Genomic DNA, 15,693 nt, shown 5'->3' on the forward strand with positions numbered 1-15,693 from the left:
ACAATAAAAATAAAAGGACACTACAAACTCCTCGATAAAACAGAATCAGACTCACAGACAGAGTAAGCAATCTTGTGGTTACCGGGGAGGGGATAAATTTGGGAGTTTGCGATTTACAAATGTTAGCCACTGTATATAAAAATACATTAAAAAAACACACATTTCTTCTGTATAGCACAGGGAACTATGTTCAATATCTTGTAATAACCTTTAATGAAAAAATATGAAAATGAATGTATGTCTGTATATGCATGACTGGGACGTTGTGCTGTGCACCAGACATTGACACATTGTAACCGACTTTACTTCAATAAAAAAATTAAAATAAAATAAAATGAGAAGGAAGACTGACTGTGTCTTACTCAGTGTTGAGACATTAAAGAGGGGGTAAGACAGAACTATGCGTGTGGACGTGTGTGTCCCCATTCTGGGACAGAAAAGCATAAAAAATGAAGAGTCAAGTCTTAGAAGCTTGAATCCCCCGTCTCCCTCCTCAGCATCAACCACAGTTAAGTTCTGCATGTGCCCTTCCAGAGAACCAGAATCGGATTAAAGGAGGCTCCGGGGTGGGGGTGGGGGGTTAGCCGAGAAAGCGGCTGGGTCAGACTCCACGCTGAGCCAGCCCGCACCGCCCGGGGTCCGGGGTCAGCACAGCACCTGGGCCTGCGCCCCTCACCTGGGCAAGGGGACACGGCGCCCCCTCCTCCCCGCCTCCCAGCGGCAAGGACGCTGGAGTCACCAGGACCTCTGGGCACAGATGTACCAGTGCCACCATCAGGCAACCCCTCGGGGAGCAGCCTGGAAGCCCTGCTCCAGGGCCGCCACCCCTAACACAGACCCAGGCTGAGACATGGGGGCGCTTGCTGCCATCCTTTTATCAGAACTCGGGCATTCGGATAACAACTCAGAGAAAGACATTGCCCACTTTTGGGTAACGAAAGTCCACGCAGGCCACCGCACAGGCCTGTCCCTAGAGTCACCCCTCCTGGTAAGCCTCCCTACGGACTAGCCGGCGGAGGGGTGCACACAGTGGCCTCGCCTCCAAGGACTTGGTTCCAAAGTGTCTGGGAAACCAGGCTGCTTTCCAGGAAGTAAATCCTCACTGACACTGGTTACAGGGAATTCAGAAACAGGGAAGTGACAGAGCTGAAGTGGGGATGTGCCCACGACCACGGCTTCCAACGGGAAGTACCAAAAGGCTGGAGTGACGTAACACCCCTGCGTGACTCCCAGACCAACAAAGCACCCTGTGATCTGTCACTAAGTTTCTACCAGTCACGGTTGCTCTGATCTTAACGTGTGGTTCTCCCTCCAAAGAGATGCTTAAGCTCCTCACCAAATGTGCAGTTAAGTGACAGACGGACGGACCAGTCATTCACCCCCAGGCACGGGCAGCCCCTCCCCCACAGCCAATGCCAGCAGGTAACACAGGCACACTTGCTGGGCCATCTGCGCTCACAGCTCAGCGCCCTGGGGGGTCTCAGACGTTGCAGGTTCCATCTACTTACTGGTTTGGGGAGGCAGCGTTCTTTGCTTGGCTCGGCCAGTTCACTCTGTGGAAACTCTACCATAACGCAGTACGTAAAGGGGAAACGCTTTGCAGAGTGTTTTTGGTGAAAAGCAAAATGTTCCCGCAGAGCGGGGCTTGGAACTGGGAGGGTAAACTCAGGCTACACACCCTTGGCCTCACACTGCAGGCCTCGGAACAGGAGCAGGACTTGGTTACAAAGATGCCAAGATGATTCTGCAATGGCCCCTGAAACACTGCAACAAGGCACACACAAAGTGTCCCTCCCTCTCTGGAGGGTGAAGACACCCACCCGCCTGGTCCGCTCTTGAATTCTCGCAGACGCTCGGGCAAGAACGGCCCACAGGAGTTGCTCCAAACCGTAGGACGCTGTGACCCCGCCCGAGGGCGCTGGGATTTCTGACTCTACTCTGACGTCTGTCCCCTCCCTTGTTTACTCTCTCAGCAACCAGCTGACTCTCTGCAGTGGACCCCTCTCCCCTGGGGGCAGTGAGCACAGAGTCCTGGCCAGGACAGACATGGCCCCCCCCGTGCACCCGCAGGACCAGAGGCTCCTGGGGTGGTGGGAGCTCGGGGGGGCCATCCAGGCTGGAGGGGGCCCCTCTCAGAGGTGGTGTTTCACCGCGGGCCCGAGGGAGCTGCAGAGCGGCCAGACAGGGGGATAACAGCAGGAGGCCGGGTGACCAGCCAGGCCCAGGCAGCGCTGAGGGGTCAGGGCCCCACCCCAGGGGCACTCACCCCAGCGGGCTCTAAGCCGCAGAGCCGTGGGAGGAAGGCCCTGCTGGGTCACAGGGCGCACCTGCTCAGGAGCCCAGAGGAAGGGGCTGCGGATGCCGGGCAGAGCACCTGGTAGCAGACGAGGTGCCGACAGACCACACGGGCGAGTGGAGCTGGTGTCTGTTCCTTACACGCACAGGGACCAGCGGAGCACAGCCCTGCCCTTTCGCGTTCCAGGAGGCCCGCCACCCTATCCGCTCTTCCCTCGCCTCAGTCTTCGCTGCCTGTTTCTTCTCCCGCCGACAACAACTAAACCCGCCAAAGGAGGCACCGAGGGGAAAATCAGGCATCTGGAAAATGACAGCTTTAGACTGATTTCAAGACTTCTCACTCCAATATTATTTCAAATGAATTACCTTACACATTAAAAAACACTTTAATCTCCCCCCTAAAAGAGTTTTGTCACAGTCGGAGATACAGTCCCCACCGTCTGGACAAACGCTGCAGACCGGAAACTTCTCTGCTTCAACGTTCAGTTCTGGAGTCAGAGAAAGGCCGTCTCATGAGCAATTTACAGAAACGCAAACCCAACTCACAACCAGAGTCCGGAAGGCCAGCTTGCAGGTCCTACCGGCTCGGGGAAGTGTCCCTCCAGGCCAGGAGCCACGCGAAGGGAAGGGACAAGTGTGGGGACCCCAAGTCCTGCAGTGTGCACCCCTCAGCCAGGGCCGGGCCCCTCAACAGGTTAAACGTGCTGGAGCAGACGGCGCCCGCACGCTGTTCCCCAGGCTGGACCAGGTTGTGCACGACCGAGTCGGGCCGCAAGCTCAGCCCCACGCGGACCCCGGGAACAACTCGCAAACGCAGAGGCAGACGTCTTCCCGCCAGTTATCTGCAGGGCACCCCGCACAGTCCGCACCACACTGCCGCTGGCAATGACTCAAGTGACCAGCGAGGTCCCCACACACCAAGCGCATCAGGTGACAAAGTCACATCCGGGGGAGCCGCTCCGGTACCGCGCGGGGCCGGAACGCAGCGGGAGCGGGCGCCCGTACCAAGGGTGCGAGGCGCGGCCGACCTGCGTGCGGGTCTGAGGTCGGGGTGCAGGGATCCAGGGATCAGGGAAAGGGGCATAGGGACGGGTGCGGGGACCTAGGGACTGGGGATGCGGAGCCAGGTTCGGGGCACCGGCGGCGGGAACCAGAGGATGGGGTGAGGGCGGCGAGGATGCGGGTTGCGGGCCTCAGGGGAGTGTGGCGATCGCGGGTCCTGGGGCCCGGGGCCGCGAGGCTGGGCCGCGCCCGCGGTCCCCTTCCCAGCCCCCTCCGGCCGCGCATCCCGGACCCTCGGCGCAGCCCCGGGCCCGGGGCGTGTCGGGCACACGGCGGACACCCACCTGGGCCTTCTGCAGGGCGCTGAGGCGCAGCTCGTGTACGAAAGGGTTCCGCCCCGGGGGCGCCAGCCGCCGCGCGTCGCTGGTCCCCGCGCTGGAGGCGGGGGCGGCGCGGGAATCGCGTCCCCGCAGCCTCATGGCCGCGCCGCCCGCTGCGAGGGGCGCGGGGCGCGGAGCCAGGCGCCGAGGTGGGTGCGGAGCTGGGGACCGAGCGGGGCGCGGAGCTGGGCGCGGGGAGCCGGGCGCGGGCAGACGATGCGCGGCGGCAGGAGCGGGCCGGGAGCCCGGCCGCGCAGGCGCAGGAAGGGCAGCGGCATGACGTGGGCGGGGCGGGGCGGGGCGGGCTCGGGAGGGGCTCCGCGTGAGCCCCGCCTCCCGAGGGCCCCGAGAGGCAGCCCCTCCGCGCTCCCCCGCCGCGCGCCCTGCGCCTGGGTTAGCTCGCGGGGACCAAGGCCGACCCGTTCCCAGGGGCGCCGAGGCCCTGGCGGAGAGCCTCCTGCTGTGGCCGGACCACTGGGCTTTGCCAGCCGGGCCTGGTCCCCGAGAAGGGGAGATCCGGCCCCCAGCGCAGTGCTGCCCGCCACGTCGCCCCCTTCCGCCGCTCAGGGTATGGACCCGGGGGCGGGGCCGTGGGGGGAAGGGAGAGTCAGCGACACGGGGACAGAAGACCAGGAGGGCACGCGTTCCCATGGCGTGTGGGTGAGGAGCCCCCGGCAGTCCTGGTGCCAGGCCGCCCCAGCTGCCCAAATCCCGACGCACACGAGGAACAGGCCCCAGCCAGGCCGCACGTGTGACAGGCCTGCAGGAGATTCCACTGGGTCCCCGCCCCAGACCCAGCTCCCGCGGCTTTTCTTCCGTCTGTCCTGTCCTCAGAAGGGCTCCCCTGGGCTGCTCCGTGGTCCTGCCAGTCCTGGCTGTGAGCTGCACTAGGAGACCCTGAGGGCAGGCCTCATCCCGGACTCTCCAGGTCCTCTCGGGCCACAGGGTCCATTCGGGTGGTGGGCCCCGGCATGTGCGGACTGGGACCCAGTGATCTGAGAAGCAGGTGATGAATTGTTCCCATTCCCTAAGGACTCTGGTTCATGGAATAACACCTGTGGGTGAAGGGGGGTGCTGGGGGTCCCTATTTGTGGCACAGCACTAACCAGGGCAAAAGCAAAATAGCTCCCTCTTCAAAATTTATAAATTTCAAAACTTCACTGCAAACCTTTTGCAGTGAGAACAGCTACATTTCTGCACGTCTCTCCCTGCGGCCCTGACAGGCAGGAGACGGAAGGCGTGAGCTGGCATGGGCTGCGGGTGAGGAGAGGCTGGCGTACAGCAGCAGCCCCGTCAGGTCACACGTGGACGCCTGGAACCGCTGGGAGGAGCCCAGCTCTTCTGGAGTGCTCTGGGGCTGCCTGCCTGACCTCTCCAAGGCCCTGGGCTCCTGGGGGCACCTGTGTTCTGCCTGGGTAGTGGGTCAGGGAGTGGTTGACCCTCCGAGAACCCAACCTGCACCCTCGTGGACGACATGGTGAAGTATCTCCATGCTGAGGGTCCTTCTGTGTTTCGATGGAGAGAGAAGAGCCCAGGGACCCAAAGGGAGGCCATGGTCCTGCTGAAGTCTGCGGCATCCTACACACACCGTCAGTGTGGAAGGGAAAGAGCGGGGTGGGGTCCGAACTTCTTCAAAGCCTCATGCTTGACCTGGGCAGGTTACCTCTCCTCGGGACCTTGGCTGTCACATCTGCAAACAGAGCAGCGTCTGCCTCTTCCCCGGTGTCGCGATGACCCAGAAGCCTGGGGATTTGCTGGTGAACTCCAGTAGGCCCCATTTCCCTTGTCTCTGAAGCCATAAGCCATTCAGTTGCCAATTGCTCTGACCACAGAAACGAGCCGAGCTGGGAGAGCTGGTGGGCTGGGCGACGGGCTGTGCGGCGGGAGGGGAAGCTGGGTGGAGGGTGCAAACTGAAGGACACTCACCTCATCAAAACCAGCAGGGCCCTGGGGACCTGAGTGGCCCAGGAGGGCGGAAGCATCCCGGAGAGTGGACCACAGAAGGGACCACAGAAGGGGCGAGTCCGTGGACAGCAGGGCCAGGGAGTCAGGGGTGAGTCTGAAGTTACCTCCTCGGGAGGATGACCAGGGTAAACCTGGAATGGCCACTCAGCAGTGGGATCAGCAGTCGAGACCAGCCTGTGGTGAGCTGTGGTGTGGACGGGGAGATTTAAGAGCCTCTTTCTGGGAAGCTGTGTGATAGAGGATGGGGGAGGGGGTTAGGAGCCAGGACAGGCTCTTTAGGGAGGGGCTTGGGCATGAAGGCAAAGAGCCAGCCCTGCAGGGGAGGCTGAAACCCCTGTTGTGGCCCCATCTGGGTCCTAAAAGATCCTGGGTCAGGCGAAGGGATGGGCTGGGAGTCGGTTGGGGACCGCTCCCCACTGCAGCTGGAGAGGAAGACAGTAGTCACTGGGTGGGTTACTGCTGAGGCTGAGGGTCCTGAGTGGGTGGGGAAGTCAAGGGCTGTCCCCAGTGGTCTAGAGCTGGCCTGGAGTGGTGAAGGCAGGGCTCAGCGCCCCGAGTGTGGGTGCCCCACAGAGGAGAGGGCTGGGCTATGGGCTCCGGACTGGCTGGTCTGCATCTGGAAGGTGCGCTCCCGGAGGAGTAACCCTAAGAGCAGTCCCTCCAGCGTCAGCAAGGCCCCAAGATGTCAGTGAGTCAGGAAATACAGAAAATAAAAAAACATAGTCAATACAGAACACACAGATGCTTTGCAATTTCAAGCATTGTTTTTTCACCAATAGTTATTCTTTCATTTATTTAGGTCTTCTTTTTAATTCTTTGATAGTGTTTAAAATTTTTTTCTACATAAAGATTTCACATTTTACTAGATTGATTCCTGGATGTGTTGTAATTTTGCAGTGGTAAAATAAAGGAATCTATTTAAAAATTTAAAAAATTTTTATTGAAGTGTAGTTGATTTATACTGTTAGATTCAGATGTACAGCAAAAAGATCCAGTTATACATATATATATATATATAATTGTTTTTCTTTTCAGATTCTTTTCCATTATATGTTATTACAAGAAATTGAATACTGTTCCCTGTGCTCTACAGCAGATCCTTGCTGTCTATTTATTTTATGTAGAGTAGTGTGTATCCGTTAATCCCAAACGCCTGTTTTATCCCTCTCCCAGCCTTTCCCCCAAGGAATTTTTTTAAAGTCACTCTTTCTAATTGTTTGTGGCGCATGTTAGACGGCGGGGAGGAGGGGCCCTGGAGGATGCTCCGGCCCCAGGGGGACACGGCCCCAGGATGATGCAGCTGAGTGTCGGACCCCAGCACGTGCAGAGAGCAAGTGTCCAGGAGAACCACAGAATCCTGAGAAATAATCGATGGTGTGGTTTCCAGTCGCTGGTGGTGGTACGGTCTGGTAAGTATCAACAGCGTCTTTCAAAAAGGATGTTTTAAATTTTGATGAAGTCCAGTTTATCAATATGTTTCTCTTATGAATCATGCTTTTTATATCCTTTTTGGAAGTATTTACCTACACCAAGGTCATTAAGATTTTCTTATTTCCTAAGTCAGACGGAGAAAGACCAATACTGCATGACATCACGTACTTGCAGAATCTAAAAAACGCAACACAGCTAGTGACTATAACAAAAAGTAAACAGTCTCACGGTAGAGAACAAACTGGTGGTTACCAGTTGTGTGGGGGGGGGCGGTGTAGGGGTAGGGGGTTAAGAGGTACAAGCCACGATGTACAAAATAAATAAGCCAAGGATATATTGTGCAGCACGGGGACTGCGGCCAGTATTTTATAGTAACGGTAAATGGGGTAGAACCTTTGAAAACTGTGAATTACTGCATGGGACACCTGTACTTTATATAATATTGGACATCAACGATACTTCAGTAAAAAATAATGAGTAAAACAAAAAAGATTTCCTGATTTCAGAAGTTGTATAGTTTTAGCTTTCACATTACAGGTCTGCATTCCATTTCAAGCTAACGCTTGGGGGGGCCTGGAGTGAGGATGGAGGCTGCATGTCCGGCACCGTTTGTCAGTGTGAACATCCTCGCCCTATTGACTTCCCTCGACAGCTCTGTGATGTGCACATGTGGGTCCGTCTCTGGACCCTGCATGCTGACACCCGTGCTGGTATCACACCGCCCTGATTACTGACGCTTTAGGTTAAGCCTTGAAATCAGATAATGTGAATCCTCCAAATGTTCCTCTGCCAAAACTGCTTCGACCCACGTGGAGCCTTTCACTTCCCATATAAACTTCAGAATGAATTTGTTAGTATCCCAGAAACACTTGTTGGGATTTCTCATGAGATTGTGTTGAATCTGCTGGTCGGTTTGGGAAGATCAACCTCTTGGTAACGTGGTTGCCCGTCCCTGAGTGTGGTGCGCATCGCATTGATCTAGGTTGTCTTCCATTTTCTCAGCAGCGTTTTATCACTCTTGCTTATCGTCTGCAGGTCTCACCTCTGCTTGTCTAATTCTGCCCTTCATTGTATTATGTTTTGATGCTGTTGTAAATGAGATTGTTTCTATTTCAGTTTCCAGAGTCTGTTGCTAGTGTCCAGAAGCACAACTGAATTCCGTATGTTTGCGGTGTGTGCTTCGCCCTTGCTAAGTTCATGCATTAATCCTGTAGCATGTTTGTGGATTTCTTAAGACTCTCCCGACTCACAGCCACGCTACCCTGGGGAGGAAGATGGTTTTATTTTTTCCTCCTCATCCTGTGTGCCTTCATGGCTGTTATCTCCTTGCACTGACTGACACCCGCTGCCCAGTGCTGATCAGGGTGGTGCCTCGTTACCAATTTTAGGGGAAAACGTTCAGTCTGGACGTTAGCTGTGCATTTTCAGAGGCACATTTAGTAAAGTGGAGGACGTTGCCTTCTGTTCCCGGTTTGCTGAGAGTTCTCGTCATTCTGTCAAAGCTCTGTTGTATAGTTCTTCTCCTTCATTCAGTTAATATGTTGGATTAAATTGGTTGATGTTCCAATCTTAAACCAACCTTGTTTTTCTGGATAAGCCCCAACTTGATCACATAGAATTATATTTGTTTTTAACTATGTCTTTTGTGATTGTTTTTAAAGCTATCATTTAAAAATGAATCATGTTTTTTTGTGTCATATCTCAAGAATCCTGCTTAACCCAAGGTCACAAATACTTTCACCTATTCTCTTCAAAAAGTTTTATAATTTTATATTGTACATTTAAGTATGTAATCCTTCCTGAGCTACTTTTATATGATATTATACATACACATATATACATACACACAGAAGGGTTTTACAATTTTTTGCGCATGGTATCTGTGGTTCCGTACCGTTTATTGTAAGCACTACCGTTTCCCCACGGAACTGCATGCGCACCTTTGTCAGGAGCCAGCTGACAGCATGCATGTGCTTCTGTTTCCGGGCAGTCTGTCCTGCCCCGTTGATCTGTTTATCCATTTTAGCGCCCAGCCCGCCCCGCCTTGATCGCAGGAGCCCTACAACACGTCTTGAGGTCGCTTAGTGCTGGTCCTCAGGCTTGGTTTTCCTTTTTGAAAGTCGGTCCAGCTGTCCCAGGTCCTTTCCATTTCCACGTGAATCTTAGCATCAGCCGTGACTTTCCACAGAAAACCCTTCTGCCATTCTGAGTGGGACTGTGTTGCTCTGGATTTCGAATCACTTTGGGAGAAGCGACATCTTAGCAACCTCGAGTCTTGTGGTCCGTCAGCGTGCGTGTGTCGCAGCTTGTTAAGGTTTTCTTCGCTTTCCCTCGGCTCAGGGTGGAAATCTTGAACGCCTTCTGTCGGGTTTATCACAGCGCATTGAGTTTCTGGTGCTGCTGCACGTGACACTTGAGATGTCCGTTCTGATTGTTCATTGCTCGTGTGTAGGAGGGCATCTCACTTCTCGTGCAGATCTTGTGTCGTGAACTGACCAGGCTCCCTTGTGAGTTCTAGTAGCGCTCTCGTAAGCTCTGTGTCTTCTAGGCAGAAGACCGTGCTCTCTGCAAATAAAGGCATTTTCACTCCTCCTGTTCTCATGTTCTGACTTGGATCCCTTACTTCTCTTACTGGCTGGAACCCTGAGTGAGCTGTTGGACAGAAGTGGTGACAGTGGACAGCCCTGCGTTTCCCACTTGGGCAAAGCACGTTATCCTTTTCCTTATGCTGCTGGAGGCTGTGTGCAGACGCTTTAAATGGCGACGTGCCTGCGTATTCGAGCAGGCACAGCGTCCTCTCCTGCAGCGTCCACGTCTGGCTTCGGTGCCAGCGCAGCGCTGGCCTTTAGGAAGGGCTGTTTAGTTCTTCCGGAGTTTCTGGGCGAGTTTGCGTGGTGCCGGCATCACCTCTTCCTCAAATGTTTGGCGGGGGTTCCTGTGAAGCCACCTGGTGTCATTTTCTTTCTGGGGCCATTTTAATTCAAATTCAGATTCTTTAATAATCAGAGCGTAGTGCCCGTGAGCCTTTAATCGCCCTTTTCTTCCTCCTGGAAGGACGCAAGGCTCGTTCTGACTTAGGAGGATCTCACCTTGAGCTTTTACCTTAATTTCACCTGCAAAGACCCTGTTTCCAAATAAGGTCACATCCGCAGGTACTGGGGAGCGGGACTTGGGCATGTCTTTTTGGGGGGGACACCGTCCAGCCCACTGCAGCCCTCACAAATCTTGGGCAATTTTGGCAAAATCCATGACTAGATGTTAAAGATAAAAGCCAGTGTGTGTCGGCTCCACGTGACCCCTCTGTCCACGGCATCACTCTGTTGAGATCAGAGCTCAGGGCTCCCTTCCTCAGTGGGCTGGGGGTTACCACCTCCATGGAAGCGGCTCAACCAAGGAGCCCTCTTCCAAAAGCAGCCTAGTGAGTCTGCAAAGGACGGCTCAGGAACCCTGCACGATTTCCACCAGCTCTGGGGAGCGAGTTCGTCTGTGGGCCGGCAGCCCCTCTTGCCCTCAGGCTTTGTCTCACTGCAAGTTCCCCACCATCCTCATTACATTTGCTCGACAGGCCTTTAGGGCAGTCTTCCATACACATCTGGCCTTAAGATGCCCAAGCAACCAGTTTGCTGCAGACTGTCCCAGTCCTCAGCATCTTCTCCAAAACTGCCCACGCCTGGCCGACTGAGCACCTGCGGGCATCTGCTGTGTGTCTGGTCCTGGGAGCCCCCGTGAGGGAGGCGTCCAGCTGCAGTGCTCCCGGTGAGCCGGGGGACGGGGCTGCTGGGTCTGTGTTCTGCCCCAGGACCCCCCACCCCCGTGCAGGGAACAACTGTCAACGCGGCAGAGGTGACTGTGCAGGCGAATGAGTTTCTAAGACCGTGAAGTATTCCCTGCTGTGCTTTTGTATTCAACTCAGCATTGCTGCAGCTTGGACAAAAGGAAGAAAATATTGCCTATTTGGGGACTTCAACGTGTCAAAACACAACATCGAAGCAGGTCAACCAGCTAAAAGCCATTGCACACACCTGCGGGGTGGGTCCTGTGCACAGGAGAGTCACTTCCTCTGCAGTCAGTTTGGTTTCAAGGTGCACACCCAATACAGAAACACAGGGAAGCACTGCTTCATAGACTAAGGAATGTACACTGATGGTTCCTTGAAACAAAGATAACGCAGACATCTCGGTGTCCCTGAGTGCCCAGTGGAAGTCCTGTTTCTCCGCCTGTGTGAGGGTGAGGGTGGCTTCTGGCTGGAGGGCCTTCCAGAGCCCTCCCTCCTCCCCAGGCCAGCAGAGGCCGGGGCACTGGCCATGAGGGCATCCAGCTCCATCCAGCGTCCTGGCCCTTGGGGTGTCGTTGCCGAGCCGGGCTGCCCGGGAGCTGGTGACCCAGCCAACGTCACTCCCAGCCTGGGTCGGTTTGGTGCCCTCAGCACAGGCTTTTCTCTGGCGACCCCGCGTGGGCCCAGAACTGGCCAGAAGTGGCAGTGTTGTGTGCCCAGGGCAGCAGAAGGTGGCCTTCTCTGGATGGTGGGCACCGTGGCACCCATCTCCCCTGAGAGCTGGAGCTGGACAAGCCCTGAGCCCAGTGCCCTCAGACCCCTCTCCCTCCTGTGGCCACCTGGGCTCTGCGCGGCGCCGGGGTCCTTGTCCCTCAGCATCTGGACGCTCAAGGGCATCTCGCTGCTGCCCTCGCCCCTCCTCAGAGCCTTTCTCCTTGGGCTTCCTGGGGCCGGGAGTCTCCTGCCACCTTCCTGGCCTTGGCGGGTGACGCCTGCTCCCTCATCCACCCCTTGACAGCACCTTCCCCAGGCTCCCCCTCCCCTCCAGGCCTCTTGTTCCCTCCCTCCCTCCCCTCCTCCTCACTCCGGCAATATAGGGCCGTTCTACAGACAGAAAAATTGAGACACAAGAAACAGCGGCCGAGATCCTAGTCAGGACTGTGAAGGCTGCGGCCGTGACTCTCATGGGCTTTTCCCTCTGCTCGTGTGTCAGGACGGACGGTGTCCTGTGGTCACTCACGGCTGCAGGCTGCCTTCTCGACACAGGTCTTAGTTTTACAGAGCTTGGACTTGGATTTCAGATAAAACCGTCTTCCTCAGAGACACAGACATTTGACATCAAGTAAGGACACAGAGACTTGACATTGTTTTATATTTTATTTGTAATTTTCGACTCATTTACTTTTCAATGATCATTTAATGTCACCCTCACCACACAGGTGTGTGACGCCGACAGCGTGCCGGCGATCCACGCCACTGTCCTGGAGACGCAGGTTTAAGGGGCCCCTGGGGATTTAAAGTCTCATCAGTCCAGGCGGCAGCCTCCCTTAGCAGTGTCGCCTGTCCCACCTTCCTCGGCAGGAAGATGGTTCTCCTCGGCGTGGAGCACAGTCTGAGACGCTGCTCGTTTCAGGGGGCCTCTGGGCAAACCAAACCGCCTTAGAAACTCAGAGGCACAGCTCCTTCACATGCTGGGCTTGCAGAGCTAGTGTTTGCAGGTAAGTTTGCTTCCTAAAATGCCCCCCCAAAAGCACACATATGAAAACATGTTCTCAAAACCGTGCTGTCTTATGAAAAAAAATTGCTCGCAGTAACTCATTCCAGTTGACTTTGAGAAATAGTGTGTTGAATTATTTTCAACAAATTTGCAAAGAAAAATCTCACTTTTCAGAGGAAAGGCATGTTCCTGAAGGAGGAGATCGACGGTGAGGAGGGGACAGAGGCCAGGCCACATCCTTCCTCACCTCGTTAGTGACAGAACATGTACATCTCAGAAGGAAGTATTGTCACCCGGGATAAAGATGGCATTTCCCAGCCTACCAGCCAGTTAGCTGTACTCATGTGACTCAGTTTGGAGCCAGATGGGACACAAGCACAAGATTTGTGGGACTTCTGGGAAGCACCCTTAAGGAGAGGGTGCTTTCCTAATGGCTGGAAGGTGAATGTAATGGCTGGAGCTACAGCATCCATCTTGGGCCATGGAACAATTTTCGGAGTGGAAGGCGTGCTACCAGAGCAACCAGAGAGACGGAGCCTGAGTTCCAGACCTCGTGGAGCGTGGACGGTGCCCCCAAACCTGGGGCTGCCACTGGACTTCGTGACTGGGAAGAAGTGAGCTTCTAGCTTCAAGTTGTTGCCACTTTGGATCTTTCTGCAACTTGCAAGTGAACTTAGTCCTGATGAAAGAACAGGCCGCTAGGGATGCTTGGACTGAAAAAGCAAAGCTCGGGAAGATGTGGTTTTGATCCTTTGATGTCAGACTAGCATTTCGGCACTGGCCGCTGTGTACTGAGACTGCGGAGCCCTTTGAGGTCCCTCTGGCCGTCCCTGCCACCTGCTTCCTCTCTCAGCCCCGAGCCGTCCTCGCCCCAGTTTCCACAGGGCCCCTGGCCCGACCCCCTCACCCCTTCCCACACTGCTTCACTCCCCGAAGCCCCTGCTGTCCCTTCAGGAGAGCCCCCCGCCCTCAGTGCTCTGACGCCCCGGGACTTCTTTATTCATTGCGAAGCCTGAGAACGTTGTAAGGCACCAGGAGACGTTTCTCAAAAGTGTCACCTTTGCTCTAAGCTCTGGGGACATTTTGGTTGTATCATATCATTGTCTGAAAAAAAAGAGAGAAGAGACGCATTTGGAGAACTCAAACGTTCCTAGACGGTGTAGTGGCATAAATCTGCACACTCGCGATCTGACGAGCCTCGGTGCAGCCAGGGCCGGGGTGCTCGGGGTGGGGATGGGGTTCTGCCTCCAGCTGGGGGAGGACCCTGCACTGTCACAGGTGGGCCCAGCAGGTGCGTGTGGGGAAGGACCTGCTGGAAAGACCCAGAAGCTGGAAGAAGGAAGCGGTAACTCCTGCTGGAAGGTCAGGAAGGTGTCCGAGGAGGAGAGGGCATTTGAGAAGGTCTGAAAGGGGTCCAGGAGGAAAGCAGGGAGAGGCGCTGAGAACACCACTCCCTCCAGTGGAGGCCTGTCTTGTGAGGCCCAGAGCCAGGCCCAGCAGGGGTCGGCTGGGGGTGGGGTCGGTGTGAGCCCCCCTGCCCCCTCGCCTCCCTCTGGGGTGTGATTGCTGGGCACCGGGTCTTCGGCGAGGACTCTTACGCTCGAGGGCAGCGTCGCAGCCCTCACTCAGCCCGGAGCTGAGGGGCAGCGCGGATGGGCGAGCTGGGCAGTGGGGCCGCGGGCAGCCCTGAGTCCGCTGCTCGCAGCCTGTGCCCGCACGCAAGCCCGTACCTCGTGCAGAGCTGCCCCGCACGCACGGCTGCACGCACGCCTGCCCTCCTCACGCCCCTCCCCTCTGTGCACGGACGCCCCGGCGGTGGCCGCCCAGGGCTTCACTCGGTACGAGTGGTTCTTGCTTCAGCAAACAGGGACAATACCCCGTGCCGGAAGTGCTTGGTCTCCGGGAGCAGGTGCAGGGAACCACCTGACGCCCCGGCTTTCGGGGCGCCGGTTGCGACAGGACCCTTGTGCACATTTCAGTCCTTAAGTCGATAAGGCTGAGAACTCGCGTTGGGTCAGACGTCTTTTACAAGCCACTTGACCTTAAAGACTCGATAAAGAGGGCGTATCCGGTGAAACAGTAGAGGAGAGCAGCCCCGGTGCTTGAGGAAGGACCACGAGGCGGAACTGGGCGCGCCGGCCTCGCGGCCGGGAGGCTTGCGCAGCCCGACCTGAAGCAGCGTATCTTCCACTTCATCGTGTTTTTCCAACGGTCTCCACTTAGAGCGTGCACAGATAGCCCCAGGGAATCTGCTTATTCTGCATTCGTGTTTTTCAAGCTGGAAAGGAAGTACTTCCATGTGTCCGCGATGCCAGTCCCTTTGGTGAGGGCGAGGTTGCTGCCTGGCAGTGGTCCGGGCAGTCCCCCTCCCCCCACCCTGGCTCAGAATTAAGGGTTGTCCTGGAAACCCACTGGTAACCAGCTGGTGACCCCCTGGCTGGGACGAGCCAGCACCAGCCCCTAGCCCTTCCTAATCACGCAGCTGCCTTCTGTGACGTGAGGGGCTGAGGCTCAGGAGCTGGGGCTCTGCGATGCCCCTGGGGGGTCCGCGGCGCCCCGTCCTCGCCTGTGAAGCAGGGGTCAGCTGGGCCCGCCTGGAGGGTGTGTGCGTCTCTGGTGAGTGCAGGCGAGGTGTGTGGAAGGGCGCCAGGCGCGGCCAGGGCTCCAGAGCCCTCGCAGTCTCGGGGGGGTGGGGTGGGGGTGGGGGGCGCGTCTTCCCAGGCCGGTGCCCTGTGCACGGACAGGCGGGAACTCGGGCGGACGAGGGCGCGGCTCTGAGATCTCAGGACAGCCTTCTCTTTGCTGCAGCCGGGAAGCGCAAAGCGTGGGCTGCTTTGTGGAAGCTAGGGCGTTAGTCGCAGTTCTTTGAGAGCTGGATCCGGGACCAGCAAGTGGGGGTTTTTGGAAAGCTGGTGTGATTTCAGCTGGCGACAAGGTGACTGGGGAGAAAGCACTGCCAATGCGGCTGCACTTAGCAGAGTCCCGACCACCGTGCGCGCCTCAGCCCCTTCGGACAGGCGACTTCCTTCACACTCACACCTGGCCACGCTGGGTCCTGCCCTGATGGCGCGGCCCCCAGACCTCACCTCCACGTTCGGGTTTGTCGCCGTTCAGCACGCACGCACCCC

General features: G+C 56.4%; 1 protein-coding gene and 1 long non-coding RNA gene across 4 annotated transcripts in view; one reads left to right on the plus strand and one right to left on the minus strand.

Annotated features, from left to right (window-relative positions):
* Positions 1-3,920, minus strand: part of LPCAT1 (lysophosphatidylcholine acyltransferase 1) — a 43,550-nt gene extending 39,630 nt beyond the window's left edge. Inside the window, exon 1 of the mRNA XM_032469522.1 lies at positions 3,642-3,920. Within this exon, the coding sequence (XP_032325413.1) occupies positions 3,642-3,776 (135 nt within the window). The 5' untranslated portion in view covers positions 3,777-3,920. The remainder of the gene's footprint in view (positions 1-3,641) is intronic.
* A 96-nt stretch (positions 3,921-4,016) lies between these two features.
* Positions 4,017-13,710, plus strand: LOC106728695. 3 transcript variants are annotated; one of them, XR_004315789.1, is made up of 5 exons: positions 4,069-5,730; positions 6,876-7,051; positions 12,288-12,341; positions 12,430-12,566; positions 12,740-13,710. It is a non-coding gene; the product is annotated as an uncharacterized LOC106728695 (long non-coding RNA). The 3 variants fall into 3 exon arrangements; XR_004315788.1 differs by lacking the exon at positions 12,288-12,341 and having other exon boundaries at positions 4,017-5,730; XR_004315787.1 differs by having other exon boundaries at positions 12,288-12,566.
* The last annotated feature ends 1,983 nt before the right edge of the window (positions 13,711-15,693 follow it).

The sequence above is a fragment of the Camelus ferus genome, chromosome 3 (assembly GCF_009834535.1).
Source record: "Camelus ferus isolate YT-003-E chromosome 3, BCGSAC_Cfer_1.0, whole genome shotgun sequence".
NCBI lineage: Eukaryota > Metazoa > Chordata > Mammalia > Artiodactyla > Camelidae > Camelus > Camelus ferus.